General features: G+C 44.4%; 1 protein-coding gene across 1 annotated transcript; it reads left to right on the forward strand.

Moving 5' to 3' along the window:
- The first annotated feature begins 344 nt into the window (after nt 1-344).
- LOC110507500 (delta-like protein C) lies at nt 345-8,878 on the forward strand. The gene is made up of 9 exons (XM_021587523.3): nt 345-768; nt 865-1,104; nt 1,674-1,734; nt 1,971-2,228; nt 2,729-3,090; nt 3,197-3,416; nt 7,268-7,970; nt 8,268-8,385; nt 8,503-8,878. The coding sequence occupies exons 1-9, from the start codon at nt 718-720 to the stop codon at nt 8,506-8,508; spliced, it is 2,019 nt and encodes a 672-aa protein (XP_021443198.2). The 5' UTR covers nt 345-717; the 3' UTR covers nt 8,509-8,878.
- Nucleotides 8,879-22,643: the final 13,765 nt, after the last annotated feature.

A 22,643-nucleotide genomic window follows, 5' to 3' on the forward strand; every position in this document is an offset into this window, starting at 1 on the left:
GGGCCAATCAAATTTTGACCCTATCATGCTTACACAGCAAACCTACATTTCCCCATCGGTAAAGTGTATTCAACATTGCATGTATCCAGTACTTTCAATTTACTACATATTGAAATCAATGTCTGATCAAACTATGTCTGAAAAAAAAAACAATCACACGAGTTTAGGTTCGCTCTCTTCGCAATCAATGTGCGCAGTTCTTTCAACGTGTATAGGCCTATAGCCTATTTCTTCACATTTTCATTCAGCTTTGTGGCTGAAGCAACCATAGAGTCTTAAATTTAAATGGGTTTGTATTTCGTTATATTACCCTATCCAATTTGGTGACAAAGCACATCGTAAACAGTCCCCAAATTGCAGCCAAGTCTGCACAGCTTTTGACACACTCCCCCTCCAGCGCGCTCGCACCCTCCCCACTCTGATACTGGAAGGCGGTATAAAATCCCTGGCGCACGCTCCACTACACGTTACTAAAGGTAGAAAGAAGTCAAGAGTGCAACTGCTCCGCGGAGCAAAAGGATTTTATTTTCGTTGTGAGCTCAATTTCTATTAAGTATTGTCTGAAGACCCCCCAAAAAATCTCGCAAGAAGTGCGCTCTATTTCGCACGTGATTTTTTTTTTCTTCTCTTGTTTTGGGATACAGGACAGTTTTCCTCTATTGGATATCTGGCGCTGTCCGCTATACTTTCATAGCAGAAGAAGAAACAATTCCCGCAATGGCTCATTTGTTATTCGTATGTTTTTTGGCGTTGCTATCAACGAAACTGGTGAGTACACATGCAATATTCATAGTTATGTTATGTGTTGGTAACCTGTGCAATTGCGCTTTTTACCCACTAATATGTACTTAATCATTCTTGTAGGTCGAGTCGTCTGGTGTGTTTGAGTTGAAAGTACACTCCTTCAGTAGTACCCGAAGTGTCTGCAAACGGTCTAGGGACTGCCAGATATTCTTCCGAGTCTGTCTTAAACATTCTCAAGATGTCATCTCATCTGAGCCCCCCTGCACATATGGCATGGGACTGACCGAAATCTTCAGTGCTGACCAGAGCTCCATCTCCAGTAGCGAACCCATCAGAGTGCCTTTCCATTTCAAGTGGCCGGTGAGTAGCCTACTGTCAACGTACTCAATATACCATAGAGCTGATGGGAAATTCAAGGTCCAATGCAGCCGGTTTTCTCACTATCAAATCATTTCCTGGTAACAATGAAGTACCTTACTGTGATTGTTTTCAAATAAATTATCAAAAAGAAATGAAACTAGCTTCTTAGTATAAAGAGCAATTTCGCAAGTGAGAATTGTGCTAGGACTGACTGGGAGTAGGGAACACTCTTATTTGTCTATTAACTAATTTACCACCTGGTGATGTCACCAGGCAGGCCAAAACTCCATCTCACCAAAACAGGCTGATATTTCAGGCAGTCTTTACCTCTTACATTAAAAGGGCATTATCATAATTTTCAGAGTTTCACTGTAATATTCCAACATGGTATGGAAATATATTTAAAACACAGGAAATCACTGCACTGGGCCTTTAATGGTTAATGCCAGGTGGTACATTTCATAGATTGGGTAATGTCATGAAGCTTTTCATGAAGAGTTTTCACTTTATATAATCTCACCTCTTACAGCTTTTTGACAAAGTATATATTTTTCCTGTGTGGATTGAAGGGTACATTCTCGCTTATTGTTGAAGCCTGGAACGCAGAGTCCTCCGACGGACAGTCCACAGGTAGGTAGCCTTCAGTGCCCACTCCCTCTAGGCGGTGGAAAGTGACTTTGATATTCCTCTAATAGTGATTCCCAGCACAAGCGTTTTGAGTTATAAAACACGTTTTACACATTTATAAAAATTTGGTAACATTTAATTAGACATATAGATATTTTAAAGCTATTAACTCAAGATTGGATTTTAGGAATGCATTTTATTTTTAATCTGCTTAGTGTCGCTCTCTCTCTCTTTAATAGAAAACCAGAACAACTTGATCAGCCGCTTGGCCACCCGTAGAAGACTAGACATTGGCGAGGATTGGTCACAGGATGTTCATTTTGAAGAGCAAAGTGAACTTCGTTATTCTTACCACGTTGTCTGCGATGAACACTACCACGGTGAGAGCTGCTCAGACTACTGCCGTCCCCGTGACGACCCTTTCGGACACTACACTTGTGATGACGCGGGCGCCAGAATGTGCCTGTCGGGTTGGAAAGGAGAATATTGCTCAGAATGTAAGTGTACAGAACGTTTTTTAAATGAGGCCAATTCTTATTCTATTTTTTTACCGGCTGTTATTCAGATTTATATATACGGAGAGAGATCCGTAAAAGGCTTTTTTTTTAAATCTCAGAAATGACTGTTTTGCGCCACTGATTTGTGCTGGATGTGCACAGCGCGTGTAATTTCGATTCTTGAAATAGTTCATTCTGACATTTCAACGACATCTTCTGGTGAAAATAAAGCTTCTGTCGATTCAAATATAGAGTTTGTCTGCATCTTTTGTTCGGGCCAACAATGGAGCTGAGTTTATGGTTTATAACAGGGACACGCGTCGGAACTTAATGTGCGCTCCCTTGCATGAAAAAAATATGGCATGTGTTCCTTTTGTGTGTCTACCAGCTGCGTAGTTTAGTACTTAACAAATACTTGATGTGTCTGAGCCCAGTGAAAGGGGATTGTTTTGTGATCCGAAAGGGGCACACTCATTCTAATTTTCTCTCCATCTCCAAAGCCATCTGCTCGTCTGGCTGCAATGAGAAGCATGGTTATTGTGAGGCCCCAGGCGAGTGCAAGTGCCGCCTCGGGTGGCAGGGACCCCTCTGTGACCAGTGTGTCCGCTATCCTGGCTGCTTGCATGGCACCTGTGGCCAGCCGTGGCAGTGCAACTGTAAAGAGGGCTGGGGAGGACTGTTCTGCAACCAGGACCTCAACTACTGCACCAACCACAAGCCCTGCACGAACGATGCTCCCTGCACCAACACAGGCCAGGGCAGCTACACCTGTACATGCAGGCCGGGCTTCAGTGGGAACAATTGTGAGATCGAAACCAACGAGTGTGACAGCAACCCCTGCAAGAACGGAGGCAGCTGCGATGTAAGTTCTGCCATAACTGCAGCATTCTATTTATCTCTCACGTTTAAAAGCTACTACTCAAAGTCTTTAATTGTCCTCTATGAAACGCTAACATATATATTTCCAGGATCTGGAGAATGACTACACCTGCACATGCCCCCAAGGCTTCTACGGGAAGAACTGTGAGATCAGTGCGATGACCTGTGCCGACGGGCCCTGCTTCAATGGTGGCACCTGCATGCAGCAGGTGACCACCGGTGGTTACTCCTGCCGCTGTCCTGCCGGCTACATGGGCTCCAACTGCGAGAAGAAGATTGACCGCTGCAGCAATGGCCCTTGTGCTAACGGTAAGAATTCCTCCAACAGCACAACCACTGACTGGGTGAGGGAAACCTACCAGGACTTCTGATTGTTATGATGGAGCACTGGCGACCCGTCATTCAGGGCAGGTGGTGCTCTTTTGAGCCCCACATTTTTAGCAAAAAAAATAGCTTTCCTGTTTTGCATGTTATTTTGGCAATAATACGTGTCACATACCAGTTTGCAAACAATGTAAGAAATATATATATATATATATATATATATATATATATATCATAGCATTAATAAAGCCGCATTTCAAACATGGTCTCTTTTTTTTGTTTTCCTGAGTAAGACCGCTACAAAATGCAGATGTTTCAGCCTAGCGCATTGCTTTCTGTGGTGGGGCAAGCCAGCCGAAAATACGGAGCGTTGCCCCTTGATTGGCTCAGTTTTCTGTCACACATTGGGACACTACGTCACTGTCAACTCTTAGGGTTGAGCTAGAAAATTCAAGCCCCTTGGGTGCTGCTATAGAGTTATATTAGAAGTGCCCATCCAAGAAGGCTCAAGGTAATTTGCCAAATATAAAATGACCTCAAATCACATATCTACAGTAGCTTTGATTGGACTGATCATGTCAACATCATACTTTCAAAATCTTAGCTAGCAGTCAGCATCATGAATCAAGTCGATAATCTACTGGCAAATCCTTTTTAATCCTTGTCATATGAAGATAAATCATTAAGAGAATTGACCATTGGACATAAATATTACACAAGTTGGAAATCGCACATTCAACCATGAGTGTTTTGGAAGGAATCAGTGGCTAACTGCAAGCATTTCAAAGCAATCACTAGCCTGCTATTTAGTGGAGTGGCTGTGTGGTCCCAAGTCTAAGATTAAGGGTCTCTTTTCCTAGTTTAAAATTATAAACATTCAACATTGGCGATGCTGTCAATGAAGCATGATTTCTGCCGCGCTCAAAACAACTTAACTCGGAACGGCAAAATCTGACTTTAGTGAGTTCAAGACAACTGGGAACTCGGGGGGAAGAGACAAGCTACGACTGGGGAAAATAGGTTTTGAACTTTCATCCAACTCGGAATTGTACATTTGGACCTCTGGCCTCTTTCTAGAGCTACGACCTGAAGATCACTGACCTCATCATGATTCAACTTTTTTATCCACGAGAACCCAGTTGTCTTGAAAGCACCATAAATTCAGAGAATGCCAGACTTTGACAAAGTTTGATGACTAAATTTGCCCACGATGGACTGCCGCGCCACCTTCCTGTTCAAGAGAGCACAGCACAACAAGGTGAGTCAAATGTCTTGTATGCTGCTGCATTAATGAGGTAATATGCCAGCGATCTATACTGTTGCTAAGAAAGTAATATTTAGTCTATGTTGTGTAGTCAAATGTTAGTATCCCATGTGCCTCACCCTAATCATTTGGTCTATATTCAGCTTAATTTCACCTACTGTTCTGACTTGGTGGTGCACATGTAGCCTGTAACCTGTTTTTGAGAAATGTAATCATCGAACATTGTAAGAGCTTTCATTCTCTGTTTATTTTGCCCCCTTTATTTATCCTACGATTCTGACTTGGTGTACAGGGAGAACACTGTAAGAAATGCCCATGTTCTGAATTCTGTCGTGGTACATTTCAAAAGTACTGAACAAATAGTTATATTGACTATGTCCATCCTTGCTGGCTCAATGTCTTAAATTAATCGATAAGATTGCCTCTAAATCTCTCTTGGACCCCTTATGCCATAGTTTGTGGATCTCAGTTGTCAGTAGAAACCCCCATTTTGTTTAAGCAAGTCAGACATGTCAGCTACGTTTTTTTTAAAGGCAGTAAATTAGGCTGAATTAATTGTTTTGCTGCCAGACAAGGCTCCACTGATAGCCAGATGTAGCAGAGGTAAGGTGTTGGGACAGATTTATGTAGGCCCTAACAGTTTGTGGAAACCGTTTGTCACTGTTCTAATGCAATTAATGTATTGTTTAGTGTTGTTGGCTTTGCTGGCATGCGTCCCACAATGTAAAAATGTTTTTTTTCTTTTGCCCCACCAAGATTTACATGCTAAAATCGCCACTGTGATGGAGCCGCTCAAACTCTTATCTGTCCGTCTGACAACAAAACTCAACCGACCGTGTTGCAGACACATTCTTTGGCAGTTAAGCTTTACAAAAACCAATGATGTTTTCCTCTTTGCCCATAAACTCAGTTTTGTTTCGACATGCATCCAGTCCGCGCCTAAAATATAAAAAATGCCGGAAAGGCACGGTACAAAAGACGATTGGCTCAGATGGATATAAGGGTTGAGATAAAGCTGTCATTATGAGGTGGTAAAAAAACTATTCTTAGAATGTTGTGGGCTATTTTGTCCCCCTTGGGTCCTCATCAGCTACACTGGAGCTGTACTTAATGTGCGAATGAGCACAAGCTAATCTGCAATCGGCTAAATTCCTGTTGGTATGGGAAACAAATATTCACAGTTCTATTCCAGTGGGGCGGCAGGGTAGCCTAGTGGTTAGAGCGTTGGACTAGTAACCGGAAGGTTTCAAGTTCAAACCCCCGAGCTGACAAGGTACAAATCTGTCCTTCTGCCCCTGGACAGGCAGTTAACCCACTGTTCCTAGACCGCCATTGAAAATAAGAATTTGTTCTTAACTGACTTGCCTAGTTAAATAAAGGGTAAAAAAAATCTTGGATTTTTTTTTGTTACAATTTTCTACATTGTTGAATAATAGTGAAGACATCAAAACTATGAAATGACACATGGAATTAGTCACCAAAAAAAGTGTTAAGCGAATCAAAATATATTTGAGATTCTTCAAATAGTTACCCTTTGCCACGATGACAGCTTTGCGCACTCCTGGCATTCTCTCAACCAGCTTCACCTTGAATGCTTTTCCAACAGTCTTGAAGGAGTTCCCACATATGCTGAGCATATTGTTGGCTGCTTTTCCTTCACTCTTCCTTCACTCTGCGGTCCAACTCATACCAAACCATCTCAATTGGGTTGAGGTCAGGGATTGTGGAGGCCAGGTAATCTGTTGCAGCACGCCATCACTCTCCTTCTTGGTCAAATAGCCCTTACACAGCCTGGAGGAGTGTTGGATCATTGTCCTGTTGAAAACAAATGATAGTCCCACTAAGCGCAAACCAGATGGGATGGCGTATCACTGCAGAATGCTGTGGTAGCCATGCTGGTTAAGTGTGCCTTGAATTCAAAATAAATCAGTGTCACCAGCGAAGCACCATCACACCTCCTCCTCCATGATGGCTGAAATGTTCCAGATTGACTGACCTTAATGTCTAAAAGTAATGATGGACTGTTTTGTATTTTCTTATTTGAGCTGTTCTTGCCATAATATGGACTTGTATGGACTCTTTAACCAAATAGGGATATCTTCTGTATACCACCCATACCTTGTCTCAACACAAGTGATTGGCTCAAACGCATTAAGAAGAAAATAAATTCCACAAAAGAAGGCACACCTGTTATTTGAAATGCATTCCACGTGACTACCTCATGAAGCTGGTTGAGAGAATGCCAAGAGTGTGCAAAGCTGTCGAGGCAAAGGGTGGCTACTTTCAAGAATCTAAAATATATTTTGATTTGTTTAACACTTTTTTGGTTACTACTTGATTCCGTGTGTTATTTCATAGTTTGATGTCTTCACTAGTATTCTACAATGTAGAAAATAGTAATTATAAAGAATAAGTAAGTGCGTCCACACTTTTGACTGTTACTGTATGTTTGCCTTCCACAAGAAGCTTTGACACTCATACCTGCACTTCAAGTTTTGATAAACATGTTGTGTGCAGTGATTTGAACCCCCCCCCCCCCCCCCTCCCCCTTGTCTGTCCATCTTTCTAACAGGTGGCCAGTGCCTGGATCTGGGCCACAGTCTGATGTGTCGTTGTCGTCCTGGCTTCACTGGGCCGCGCTGCAAGATCAACAACGATGACTGCGCCCACAACCCCTGCCGCAACGCCGGTACCTGCGTGGATGGCATCAATGACTTTACCTGCACCTGCACCCTGGGCTTCACCAGCAAGGACTGCAGCATCCGTGCCGATGCATGCTCCGTCTTCCCCTGCCAGAATGGAGGCACCTGCTACACCCATTTCTCCGGACCCGTGTGCCAGTGCCCGGCCGGCTTCATGGGATCCCGTTGCGAGTTCAGCCTCAAACCCACTGCCAAGCCCAAGGCAGACGGTTTGCCTGCAGCCTTGGTTGTCTCCTTCGCCCTGGGCCTGGTCACCCTCACCCTGGTGGTGTGTGCTGCCATCGTGGTCCTAAGCCAGATGAGGCATGGGAGGAAGGCCACGGCGTCTTCTGTTCGTAACGACCTGGAGACTTTCAACAACCAGCCCATAGGTGGTTCCAACCCCCCGTCCAGCCTCCGAGAGAAGGAAACCTTCCTCATCCCCGGCGGCCATTACAAGGTGTCTAATAAGGATAAAGCGCTGACCTCGGCCCCCGCAGACAAACATGGAGACAAGGCGGCTTACAAGCAGAAGATGGTTGACTACAACATGGCCAAGGAGGAAGACTGTCATGCGAAGAACAAATGTGACCGGTAGGTATGCCTCGCCAAACTCAAACGGTACTGTGCCAATGAAGCAGTGTGTGATCACCAGTGCCCTCGAGTTGGATGGAATGCTTGTATTTCCTAGTGCACCCTAGCAGGGCTTTCTACTAGCAGACATGTTACAACTTGATCTCTCACTATGTAGTGCTCAGGCTTTATCAGGTTTTCTTTAACCCACAACGTTCTATTGGAGATCACAGTTTCTGTTGTTGTTGTTGTATGATTCCATTGCGCCTGTGGAACCAAACATGACCTATTTTCCCTCCCTATATCTCTTTTCAACAGGAAAAAATCAGAAGGCAGCATAATAGTTCCACCAATGAGCTTCCCTAAAGGCTTGTACCACCCAGTCTTCATCATCCAGACAGAACAGCAAACTGAACAGTGTGTCTTTGCTACTGAGGTAAGCAGCTCCACCCATTCAAACGGGTTATTGTTAAGAGTTTATGAAGGAAGTTATTGTCAAATAACTTTCAAGATTTGATTGGTAACTTTCTCCCTCATCATTTTCCCACCTTAGGTTTAACAACAGTATTCTGACACCAGGAGTACCTTGACCAACAAGGGCTTTGCCTGAACATGTTTACAGTCTTTCAAAGACCATTCAAAATAATTGAAGAGGATATATTAAATCAACATGTATTATTTAATATTTATTCATGCTGCTCATTAAAAATGAACTTTTTTCACAACATTGACAATGTTTGGATACAATACGTGAAAAGTGGGGGAGTAGAATGTATGTTCCGGCATCATTTGCACTATATTTTTTAAATATAATTTGCTTTCCATTAAAAATGAACAAAAATAAAACTTTCCTCGGAAGAGGGCCAAGGATTCACCAATTACAGAGAAGCAGGACTTTTTACTCTCTTGATGCCTTATCAAAAAGAAAACGACATCTCAAATTATCTAGAGGGACCTTTTTACAACCCATGAATAAGATGCCACTACAATCCACTTGAGAATCGGATGTAACAGCAAGGACATTTTTGTGGCCTCTTTTCAATTTTTTAATTTTTTTTTACTGTCAAAGCGGGAAACAATGTTCTAGCTGTCAAAGAACTGAAGATGAAGGTTTACTGAAAGCTTAGATGGACAGTTGGCTATAGATATTGGAGTCTGGAGTGGCCGGATGTCATATCTTGGCCTTTTGGTCTCTAAACTGGACTCCCTTTACGTTTGGAAATGAATCACCAATGTGCCCCATCTTTCAGAGCATTACATATATACTTATGGAAGTCAATCTTATCAAGTGCCTGATCTTTGAATTATGCTCTGACTTAAGGGATTTGGTACTGATCTTACACACTGACATTTATTTTTGTGTTTGTTTGATACTCTCTTTTTTTTTTTACAAGCACACTAGAAAGTCTTATATGAACCGGTTGACAGTTGTAGTGCATTGTACAGCTTTTACAAAAAAAAATTCTCAATGCCTTTCAATATACAACTTCCATCTTGTCAAACACCCAGTGCTTTATGACATTCCCTTGACTTGAATGAAGTGTGTTGTGCATAAAGACTGCTTCCCCCGATGACGAAATATCATATCGTTTTAACCGACAGTGCTGGATCTTGAGAACTTTTTTTTTTTTTGCAGAATGAAGGACTCCAAAGAGGGGTTGTTCTTTTTCGTTTGAAACCAAATAGATATGTATTTTTAATATTTGTATTATTGTCCTCTTTAATTTAACAATGCAATGTGTACATAACCATGAAATATTATTTCTATTTAATTTGTTTGTACATCATTTGTATTTATGAAGAGAATTGTATATACGTCTATGTTATGTGCTTATTGTCACAAAGTCAAAAAAATATATATTTTTCATAATAAATCAGAAAAAAACATTAATGTTGTCTTCCCACTGGGGTTTGGGGGCTTTGGGCTGCTAGCATGATGTTTATGGTAAGTAGATGGGACATGGGGCTCAAGTCGATGGGGCCCATTTACTTTTGTTGCTGGGCCCGCTGAACCCACCTAGATAGCAGGGATGTTGGCCTCCCATAGAAAGGCAATCACGTGGATGGCACTAGCTAGCAGATTGTTGCCCAGGAGGCGGCTGCGGTGCTGTTTGGAGATGCATCATCCAGGGATTAATGTGCCATCTAGAAAAGGGAGAGATCTTACGGAGCGGTTTCTCTAAAGCCTTTGGCATAGTTCCCACAGCATACATTATCTGGCTCTAAAGACCAGCTCTAATCCATCTCCCTGATGCCTGTGTATATATATGCTAATTCTCTATTTCCCCCCCCCCCCCCCCCCCTTTGGATGAGACCCTGTATTGTGCAAAATAGATTAAAGGAGAAGCGTATGTTAACAAATCAGCATCCTCTGCACCACTGTTCCTAGTGTCGTGTGCTGACCGCTCTTGGGATCAGATTTCTAACATCAGTTCTGAAATCTGTTTTATTTTCTGTATTTTACTCAAGCAATAAGCACCATGAGAGGCTGAAATTGAGTGTTCCAGTGTTGGAGGAAGATCCTTTGAGAATAACCTGCCTCTCAAAGACCGACTCCCCCTCTTTCAGAAAAAAAAATTGGGAGGGAGAATAAACTGTGTAAATGGGGAGAGCACATATGCTGAGAGCTGGGAGGGACTAAATCAAATGAGACTTTATTTCAAGTGCATTTAAAGTTTGATTAGATTAGCTAAAGACCCTTGAATTAAACACCTCCCTCTGCAACTGTATCCTGGATTTCCTGACGGGCCATCCCCATGAGTTGAGAGTAGGCAACAGCACATTTGCCACAGTGACCCTCAACACGGGGATGCTCAGGGGTGTGTGCTTAGTCCCCTCCTGTACTCCCTGTTCACCCAAGACTGCTTGGCCGTGCACAACTCCAACACCACCATTAAATTTGCAGACGACACGATGGTGGTAGGCCTGATCACTGCCGATGAGAGGTCAGAGACCTAGCAGTGTTGTTCCAGGACAACCGCTCCCTCAACGTCAACAAGACAAAGGAGCAGATCATGGGCTACAGGAAAACCAAGGGCCGAGCACGCTTCATTCCCATCAACGGGGCTGTAGTGGAGCAGGTCAAGAGCTTCAAGATCCTTCGGTGTCCCCATCACTAAGGAATTATCACGGTCCACACACCCCAACACAGTTGCGAAGAGGACACGACAACGCCTCTTCCAACTCAGATTCGGCGTGGGCCCTTAGATCCTCAAAAGGATCTAAAGCTGCACAATTGAGAGCATCTTGACGGGCTGCATCACCGCTTGGTATGGCACCTGCTTTGCATCCGACCGCAAGGGGCTACAGCGGGTAGTGCGTACTGCCCATTACATCACTGGGGCCTGCCATCCAGAACCTTTTATACCAGGCGGTGTCAGAGGAATGCCCTAAAAATTGCAGAGATTCCAGCCACCCAAGTCATAGTCTGTTCTCTCTGCTAATGCATGGCAAGCGGTACCGATGTACCAAGTCTGGAAACAACAGAACCATGAACAGCTTCTACCTCCAAGTCAAAAGACTGCTAAATAGTTCATCCAGCTAGCTAGCTATTGGTTAACTATTTCACTATCTACATTGACCCCTTTTTGCACTAACTATTTTGATTCATCATAGCCTTCGGAAAGTATTCAGACCCCTTGACTTTTTCCAAACATTTTTACGTTACAGCCTTATTCTAAAATGGATTGAATATGTTTTTCTCCTGTCTACAGTTGAAGTCGGAAGTTTACATACACCTTAGCCAAATGCATTTAAACTCAGTTTTTCACAGTTCCTGACATTCAATCCTAGTAAAAATGCCCTGTTTAGGTCAGTTCGGATCACCACTTTATTTTAAGAATGTGAAATGTCAGAATAATAGTAGAGAATTATTTATTTCAGCTTTCATTTCTTTCATCACATTCCCAGTTGGTCAGAAGTTTACATGCACTCAATTAGTATTTGGTAGCATTGCCTTTTAAGTTGTTTAACTTGGGTCAAATGTTTCAGGTAGCCTTCCACAAGCTTCCCACAGTAAGTTGGGTGAATTTTGGGCCCATTCCTCCTGACAGAGCTGGTGTAACTGATTTAGCTGTCCAGACTGAGTAAAATCTTAACAAATCCTCTTGTCCATTGGTGCTAAAAGTGGGGGTTAAGATTAGTAAACTGCACATGGGGATGTCGGCCACAATATGAACTGTGTGTCGTGAGAGAAGGGGCATTGCAGAGGGCCGTGTGGCTCCTTTCATCGCACTCTCCACGTGGAACCAAAACAGAAAGCAAGCTGAATGTGTTTCAAAAAGATAGGGAGTCTGTCATGCCACTAAACTGCTTGTGTGGAGATGAAACCACTGCCAAGATGTCAAAGTACTGTATATAACTTTTGTTTATAGTGGAAGGGGGCATACACAGAGCAGTTAGCTTCGTGCACACTCACAGCCTAACTGTCAAGTGGCTTTGAGTTACCCTCTTGTTCCCTGTCCAACTGAGTGTTTGTGTTCCCGCATATCAAACAAGGGCAACCGAACCATCGTTATAGTTAATCAGTTCCAAGTGCCACGTGTTCAAACCTTGTTAGAAGACCGCAGGGGAGTGGAGAGACTTCAGACCTCAGGCCGACCTGCTGTTCACCTGGCTTTGTCTCAAACTTCCCGCCACTATGCACCACACTATGTACCCTTTGAAAACACAATTGCACAAAAGATGGAACTTTGGACATTTCTCATGTCACCTGGTGTCATCTGTGGAGTGAGGAGGACCAACCTACTCTTTCCCATTTATTGTCTTTTTTATTTTATTTAACCTTTATTTAACTAGGCAAGTGAGTCAAGAACACATTCCTATTTCCAATGACGGCCTACCAAAAAGCAATGGCCTCCTGTGGGGACGGGGGCTGGGATTAAAAATTAAATAAATAAAATGAAAAATATAGGACAAACACACATGACAAGAGAGACAACACAACACTACATGAAGACAGGCCTAAGACAACAACATAGCATGGCAGCAACACATGACAACACAGCATGGTAGCAACACAACATGACAACATGGTAGCAATACAACATGGCTGCAGCACAACATGGTAGCAGCACAGAACATGGTACAAACATTTTTGGGCAAAGACAACAGCACAAAGGGCAAGAAGGGAGAGACAACAATACATCACGCGAAGCAGCCACAACTGTTAGTAAGAGTGTCCATGATTGCGTCTTTGAATGAATAGATTGAGATAAAACTGTCCAGTTTGAATGTTTGTTGCCTGCCCCTGGAATGGAAGATCGAGGGTTTGAATGAGTGGTGGCTGTCGAAAAGATGGCTGCTCTGGATTGGCCAGAGTTCTGGGTCAAAACAGGATGTGATTATATACACAGGTCTGGGAGTGGCTGAGACTCTTAGCTAGAGTCACGGAGTAACTCTGCGTCCTGTTTATCCCGCCGAGCAGAGGCAGCAGAGAGGGGGCCTGCCTTCGCCCCTCAAAAGTGGCCTTCCCTAGTTTCCTGTGGCTGATTGTGGTGCTACTTGTCAAAAGCCATCTCCTCAGAAAACAGAGCCCTCTGCGTGTGATTCCCTACTGTTCATCTTGGGGCGAATGCTGTCAATGGGCTACTCATGCTCATTTCTATCAATAAAATGGAGAAGTTGTCCATGCAGGTACTAAGTTAATCAGTGATTCTTATCAACATACTAAAAGCTCTTTCACTTTCACTCTGCGGTCTTTAGCCATCTCTTTATTTAGTGTGTATCTTTGTTCAATTTTATTTCAAAGAGTTAGTCACTCGCAACAGAATAGCTTGGTTTCGAAAGAAAGACCGCTCGCTAGTCATTTCCTCAGAATGTGGTTGAAATCTGGTTGGGGAAATGGTATTCAGGGAGTTCTCAGTTCAATACAAATGATAAATAAAACTCATGAGTGAGTGTTTATTTTTGACTTCCCCTTCCCTCTTGGTCAATAGCGGGAGGGAGTCAGCTAAACACTGGTGAAAACTCCAGCCATCTCTCTGTGCTCCTGTCTTTGAGTGACACCAGGCACCAGGGCAGGAACTCTATTGTTGCCACTGTTGTCTTTTCCCTGTATCCTCTTCCACGTCAGAGGAGGAGGAGGAAGAGGGAGCTACACCCCATTCTCATTGGTTTCTGTTGTATTACTGCCGTGGTGTGGAGGGGTCTTTAGCTCAGCAGGCTAAGGCGTGGAGTGGTCAGGGCTGTAATATAAAATTAATGTCCAGTCAGCGGAATACCTTTCTAGGTATGTTGTTTAATGTCTCACAAGAATACCCGAAGATAACTCCCATGCTGCTTTACAGCATGCCGTGACACTGTCGTGCATACGATGACATCTCCTCCTTTAACTTGAACGCATTTCCTTCGAACACTTTCTACAACTGAGTGTGACCATAACGAAAGTGACCGTACTTCACAATAGCGATCAACAGAAACAATGCCACTGTAAATGTTTTTGAAGAAGAAGAAAAAAAGACCAATGACGCAATGCAAGTTTTCACATGGACAGTTCATTTTTACCACTGTTCCTCCCGGCAGGAGCGACTGTAAAGGTTTCGCCTTGTAATGTTAGTTGTAGTAGAAGGCTTGTTTCCTCTTTTCTGACGCATCCTTCGGCTTGATGTGGTTTTTTTGTTCGGGCCTCTTAGGTCGCAAGTTTCTCTCCGAGGTTGCGAGTGTTGTGCGTGGGATTGACCTGTAAACACAGGAGAGCAACCAGCCGGTCTTTTGAATCCTCTTTGCGGTCTGCACTGCCCTTTCTGCACGGCCGTTACCCTGAGGGTTGTGCAGGCTGGAAGTAATGTGCTTAAAATCAAGCTGCTTGGCCATTTCTTGGAACTCGGAACTCGAGGAATTTGGGCCAATTGTCCGTAATGACTCATCTGCACTGTCATACCTTGTGAAGGTTCCTTTCAGCTTCATGGTGGCTTGTGTGGTTGTAGGTATGTGTTGTATCTCAATTAACCTTGAGTAGTAGTCTGACATGATCAGATAGTTTTGTTTGTCATACTCACATAGATCCAGAGCAATTCCTTTCCATGGCCTGTCGGGGAGTGGCATAGAGATTAGTGGAGTAGAGATCCATTTGCTGTACCTTTCTAAGCTCACAACAAGACTGATATGACAGGATTTTTTTTTTTTTTCTACCACAGATGAGATCCCCGGCCACCATACAGAGGCTTTGGCCTACTCTCTACATTTAGTCAGGTGTAAAGTACTTAAGTAGCTCTTCAAAGTATTTGAATTAAGTCATTTTTGGGGGGTATCTGTACTTTACTACTTATATGCTTGACAACTTTTACTTTTACTTCACTACATTCCTAAAGAAAATAATGTACTTTTTACTCCATGCATTTTCCCGGACACCCAAAAGTACTCGTTATATTTTGAATGCTTAGCAGAACAGAAAAATGGCCCAATTTACGCACTTATCAAGAGAACATCCCAGGTCATCCCCATTGCCTCTGATCTGGCGAACTCGCTAAATGCTTCATTTGTAAATGATGTCTAGTTTGCTTAATATAAGGAAGTAGAAATTATTAATACTTTTGATACTTAAGTACATTTTAGCAATTACATTTACTTTTGATACTTAAGTATATTGAAAACGACATTATTTTAGACTTTTACTCAAGTAGTATTTTACTGGGTGACTTTGACTTTTACTTGAGTCATTTTCTATGAAGGTATCGTTACTTTTACTCAAGTGTGACTGTTGGGTACTTTTTCCACCACTGGTCAAACCTTTATGTTCATTGTGTATTGTATCAAAACTGTTTGGCCTCTGTGTCTGTGGTACTACTAGTTCCCACAGGAGGTTGGTGACACCTTCGTTAAGCAGAATGGGGTGGTGGTAACGGCTGGAGCGGAATATGTGAAATGGTATGAAATACATCAAACACACGGTTTCCATTTTGTTGGATGCCATTCCATTTGCTCCGCTCCGACAATTACTATGAGCAGCCTCCTGTGGCGGTTCCCCTTTGTGACTTTAACATTGTACTCTGACACTTCCCTTTTCACTGGAAAGAAGACCTCTGACTGTGACTGGGGTTTTGCCCACGTATTCAGGAATACCTGACCTGATGTAATTGATCATCTGCTGCGGGGGGCAACTCTGATGCTCTCCATTTCTGTCTGTGTAGCAGGTATGTTGTTGATGTGTGTGTGTGTGTGTCTCTCTGTGTGTCTGTCTCCTTTTCTGCGCATGTCAATGGACTCCTTGACAGTAGTGTCCCCCCACGACCAAGGTTTTTCCTGGTGCGTACTCCACTGTGGGTTTGAACCTCATAAGCCGCGTGAGTAGTCTCTGGCACCATTATCCAAGACTTCGCTGTTCATTAGTTGGGCCAAGGGCTTGTGGTCTGTCACTAACTTGAAGTCCTCCAGGCCGTATAGGTATTTCTCAAACTTCTCACAGGCCCAAAAAACTCACCAGACACCATTGTTTTAACGTGCGAACATCTCGCAAGGATACCCGAAGATAACTCCCGTACTGCCTTACATACTGCTTTACAACATGCCGTAACACTGTTGTGCATACTATGACAAGGGACAGGAGTTCAGCACTCTGGATCGTCATCGCCCACTCATATCCAGACGGTTACATTGTAATAGAGCATACACTGTAATAAACAGTACTTGTTATAGAGTATACTAACTTTACCACAAAGAGAGAGTATCCTATCTCGCCCAGCTTGAAAATGTTTTTCAAAATACAATGTTTTGTGCAATGTCTTGTTTGAGTGGATGGTATCAGAACATTTTACATTTTGGTTGGTAGGGAGCAGAGGCAGAACAGGAGGGAGAGAGAGAGAAGGAAACGAGAAACATGGAACCATGCATTGAGAGGGGAGGAGGAACAAGGAGAGAGGGAGAGTGAAGAACACACACAGATGAAAGACACCTGCCATCACGACATCATTACTTGCCTGACTCCTCTTCCTGTCGGCGCCTATTTTGGCTACACCGCGTCTGGCTACAGTCCTGTGTGACAGAGAAAGGGAAGCTTAACAGGAAGGCTAAAATACATGAATCAAGACCTCCATGTTGTATACACACTTACCTTCTCAGCTCCAAATGAGATTTCCATCATGCATTGACATGATGTGCTCCGTTCCAGACAGACACCATTATATGGGATGGTTCTGAGGTGCTCAGGGACTGTCATCTCATCTTCTACACCTAAGACATGTTTTCAGCATAGGAGTAATAAGGACAAACAGTTATCAGGTATCTCTCCCTAAACGTTTTAGGGACAGTTTCCTGGACACAGACTAAGCCAAATCATGGACTAAAAATCATGATCACGTTTTAAGTTTCGAGTTTCAATGTCACATGCACAAGTACAGTGAAATGCCTTTCCTACAAGCTCTAACCCCAACAATGCAATAATCATTAACAATGTAATGCTAAAAAATATCAAGGTAGAACAAAAACACACGAGAACTTCACAGATCTTCAGTGTAAAGGGTTTAAACACTGTTTATGGCATGAGGACTGCAGATGTGGCCAGGGCAATAAAGTGCAATGTCCGTACTGTGAGACACCTAAGACAGCACTACAGGGAGACAGGACGGATAGCTGATCGTCCTCACAGTGGCAGACCACGTGTAACAACACCTGCACAGGATCAGTACATCTGAACATCTGAACAACAACTGCCCGAGTTCCACCAGGAACGCACAATCCCTCCATCAGTGCTCAGACTGTCCGCAATAGGCTGAGAGAGGCTGGCCTGAGGGCGGCTTGTAGGTCTGTTGTAAGGCAGGTCCTCACCAGACATCACCAGCAACAACGTCGCCCATGGGCACAAACCCACGGTCGCTGGACCAGACAGTACAGTGATCTTCACTGACGAGTCGCGGTTTTGTCTCACCAGGGGTGATGGTCGGATTCGCGTTTATCGTTGAAGGAATGAGCGTTACACCAAGGCCTGTACTCTGGAGAGGGATCGATTTGGAGGTGGAGGATCCGTCATGGTCTGGGGCAGTGTGCCGCAGCATCATCGGACTGAGCTTGTTGTCGTTGCAGGCAATCTCAATGCTGTGCGTTACAGGGAAGACATTCTCCTCCCTCATGTGGTACCCTTCCTGCAGCCTCATCCTGACATGACCCTCCAGCATGACAATGCCACCAGCCATACTGCTTGTTCTGTGCATGATTTCCTGCAAGACAGGAATGTCAGTGTTCTGCCATGGCCAGCGAAGAGCCAGGATCTCAATCCCATTGAGCATGTCTGGGACCTGTTAGATTGGAGGGTGAGGGCTAGGGACATTCCCCCCAGAAATGTCCGGGAACTTGCAGGTGCCTTGGTGGAAGAGTAGGGTAACATCTCACAGCAAGAACATGCAAATCTGGTGCAGTCCATGAGGAGGAGATGCACTGCAGTACTTAATGCAGCTGGTGGCCACACCAGACACTGACTGTTACTTTTGATTTTGATGCCCCTTTTGTTCAGGGACGCATTATTCAATTTCTGTTCATCACGTCTGTGGAACTTGTTCAGTTTATGTCTCAGTTGTTGAATCTTGTTATGTTCATACAAATATTTACACCTGTTAAGTTTGCTAAAAGTAAACGCAGTTGACAGTGAGAGGACGTTTCTTTTTTTGCTGAGTTTATTATAAAGGGTCAGTTTCAGTACAATATTTACAATGTGCTGGGATACTGGAGTGATAGAGGTAGATATGTATAGGGGTAAGGTGACAGGGATCCTGGAGTGATGGAGGTAGATATGTATAGGGGTAAGGAGACAGGGATACTGGAGTGATGGAGGTAGATATGTATAGGGGTAAGGAGACAGGGATACTGGAGTGATGGAGGTAGATATGTATAGGGGTAAGGTGACTAGGCATCAGGATATATGATAAATAGAGTAGCAGCAGCGTATATAATGTTCGTATGTGGGTTTGTGTAGAGTCACTATAAATGTACTGTATGTGCAAATTATGTGTTTGTGTGTGTGTTGGGGCATTACTGTGCATAGTGTGTAGGGCCCTGTGCATAGAGACAATAAGAATAAATACAAAGGTCAACTCAGATACTCCATATAGCCATTTTGTTAACTATTTAGTTATTTATTTAGCAGTCTTATGGCATGGGGATAGAAGCTGTTCCGAAGCCTGTTGAGGTCAGACTTTATTAACCTGTATCGCTTGCCGTGCAGAAGAAGAGAGAACAGTCCATGGCTTGGGTGGTTGGAGTCTTTAGCGATTTCCTTGGCCTTCCTTTCACTGGAGAATTATCATTTTACTCCTGGATTAACCTTAGTCTGTGTTTGGGGAACTGGCCAATGGTGTTTCAGCAGATAGGGGCTCGGCTTCGATGTTCCTTATTAAGTTAAGCCATGACACAGCCCACATCTTCTAAATGTGTGACACATGACCAGGGCTCTGAAGTGCGACCAATTGGGCGGCATATGCAAAATATTTTGCTATGCGACGTGGAGTTTTATTTTGGGAGCACCAGTGCGACTAAAACAAAATCCCCAAAACATCAATTCAAATGTGATTTTTAGAAGTGATATTTATTAGCATCACCAATTAGCTGCTGCAGAGGCAGCGACTACTCTTCCTGGGATCCAAACAGAAATCAAAAACAAAACCAATAAAATACATAGAATTCACAACATGACCAAAAGTATGTGGACATCTGCTCGTCAAACATCTCATTCCAAAATCATGGAAATTAATATGGAGTTGGTCCCCTCTTTGCTGCTATAACAGCCTCCACTCTTCTGGGAAGGCTTTCCACTAGATGTTGGAATATTGCCGCGGGGACTTGCTTCCATTCAGCCACGAGCATTATTGAGGTCGTGCACTGATGTTGGGCGATTAGGCCTGGCTCGCAGTCGGCTTTCCAATTCAACCCAAATTTGTTCAATGGGATTGAGGTCAGGACTCTGTGCAGGCCAGTCAAGTTCTTCCACACCAATCTCAACAAACCATTTCAGTATGGACCTCGCTTTGTGTATGGGGGCACAAAGGGCCTTCCCCAAACTGTTGCCACAAAGTCCGAAGCACAGAATCGTCGGAAGCACAGAATCGTCTAGAATGTCATTGTATGCTGTAGCTTTAATATTTCCCTTCACTGGATCTAAGGGACCAATCCCAAACTATGAAAAACATCCCTAGACCATTCTTCCTTCTCCACCAAACTTTACAGTTGGCACTATGCATTGGGTCAGGTAGTGTTCTCCTGACAACCGCCAAACCCAGATTTGTCCATCGGACTGCCAGATTTTGAAGCGTGATTCATCACTCCAGAGAACACGTTTTCACTGCTCCAGAATCCATTGGCTGTGAGCTTTACACCCCTCCAGGCTACGCTTGGCATTGCGCATGGTGATCGTACAGTCTCACTACACCGCTCACGTTGCAAAATAAATGTAGAAATCTATATTATTCAATTATTGCACCCACACTGCTCGCGCGTGCCAACGAGCTTCTGCGTTGTGCTGCAAGTCCTGCCTCTCCCATCTCCTCATTGGTTTATAGAAGCAGGTACCCAGGTGCCATCTCCTCATTGGTTATACCAATGTGGGTGACAGAAAGACGAACGAGGTCGTTGGCGGTAATGCACCTAATTTATGAAAGTTGCTAATTGCAATAGAAAATCAAGAGAAGAAAAAGCCTGAAAGGAGGTGAGATTACCTAGAAACGATTCAGTTGACCGTTTATGTGTGAACTAATTGGCGGAGTAGAGGACCTTGTGCATTTCAGGTAAAATAGCAACTCAATGTTTATATCCCAGGACAAATTAGCTAGCAACAGCAAGCTACCTAAATAAGACAAATTAGCTATAAAGTGCAAACTAGCTAGCTAAATTGCCATAAATGTTTAATGCTTTCCGACCTTTTCGACCTGTTTGTTTTAATATTTTAACCTGCGTGTCGTGATTGCGTTTGATGTGGGGGGACAAAATACATTCATGCACGATGCCGCACGCGCAAAGCCGGTTTGGGTTCCATGTTAGGCTTGTGTGCTGCTGCTCAGCCATGGAAACCCATTTCATGAAACTCCAACAAACAGTTATTGTGCTACTGTTTCTTCCAGAGGCAGTTTGGAACTCGGTAGTGAGTGTTGCAACACTCGGCAGTCCTGTGAGCTTGTGTGGCCTACCACTTTGCGGCTGAGCCGTTGTTGCTTTTAGACATTTTCCCTTCACGATAACAGCACTTACAGTTTATCGTGGCAGCTCTAGCAGGGCAGACATTTTACAAGCTGACTTACTGACCTGTTGGAAAGTCACTGAGCCCTTCAGTTTGTTGTCATGCCAAATAACCATATTATAATCATTCTATTTCTATGATTAAAAAGTTCATCCAAGTGTTTTGATCTATATCTCAAGTCAAGTCGCAATATTTGGTTTAAAAATAGCAATAAATGTTTTTTTTCTCCCAAAACTAGCAACCTGGTAACTTGACCAGTACATGCAAACACTTTGGTGGCACAGAGATGTGCTTAAAAAGTAGGCTATATCTCAATCATTTAAAAATATACATTTTTCTGGTGCTCCTAATTTTTTGGTTTTATTTATTTAGAGCCCTGCAAAAGAACACTGGAGAAGTAGCTCTCTCACAAAATGACTCTAAGTACCTCTGTCGCCATGCTTGTGCACTGCGAGCCCTCTGTTGGGGCATTGTAACGACGTTCGTCTGTAGAAGGAGAAGCGGACCAAAAAGCAGCGTGGTGGTTACTCATGTTCTTTAATGGAAAATGAACGATACATGAAATAACTAAATCTACAAAACATCGGAACGTGAAAAACCTATACAGCCTATCCTGTGACAACAAACACAGTGACAGGAACAATCACCCACAAACACAGTGAAACCAAGGCTACCTAAGTATGATTCTCAATCAGAGACAACTAATGACACCTGCCTCTGATTGAGAACCATACTAGGCCGAAAACATGGAAATGCCCCAAAACATAGAAAAACAAACAGACTGCCTACCCAACTCACGCCCTGACCATCCTAAATAAATACAAAACAACGGAAAATCAAGGTCAGAACGTGACAGTACCCCCCCCCCCCCCCCCAAAGGTGCGGACTCCGGCCGCAAAACCTTGACCTATAGGGGAGGGTCTGGGTGGGCGTCTGTCCGCGGTGGCGGCTCTGGCGCGGGACGCGGACTCCACTTCATCATTGTCTTAGTCCGCCTTATTGTCCGCCTCCGTGGCTCTCACCATGGCCACCCCTCTCAATGACCCCACTGGACAGAGGGGCTGCTTGGGACAGAGGGGCAGCTCGGGACAGAGGTGAAGCAGCTGCTCGGGACAGAGGGGCGGCTGCTCGGGACAGAGGGGCGGCTGCTCGGGACAGAGGGGCGGCTGCTCGGGACAGAGGGGCGGCTGCTCGGGACAGAGGGGCGGCAGCTCGGGACAGAGGGGCGGCGGCAGCTCGGGACAGAGGGGCGGCGGCAGCTCGGGACAGAGGGGCGGCGGCAGCTCGGGACAGAGGGGCGGCGGCAGCTCGGGACAGAGGGGCGGCGGCAGCTCGGGACAGAGGGGCGGCGGCAGCTCGGGACAGAGGGGCGGCGGCAGCTCGGGACAGAGGGGCGGCGGCAGCTCGGGACAGAGGGGCGGCGGCAGCAGCTCGGGACAGAGGGGCGGCGGCAGCTCGGGACAGAGGGGCGGCGGCAGCTCGGGACAGAGGGGCGGCGGCAGCTCGGGACAGAGGGGCGGCGGCAGCTCGGGACAGAG

The sequence above is a fragment of the Oncorhynchus mykiss genome, chromosome 27 (assembly GCF_057628025.1).
Source record: "Oncorhynchus mykiss isolate SJ-2025 chromosome 27, ASM5762802v1, whole genome shotgun sequence".
Lineage (NCBI taxonomy): Eukaryota > Metazoa > Chordata > Actinopteri > Salmoniformes > Salmonidae > Oncorhynchus > Oncorhynchus mykiss.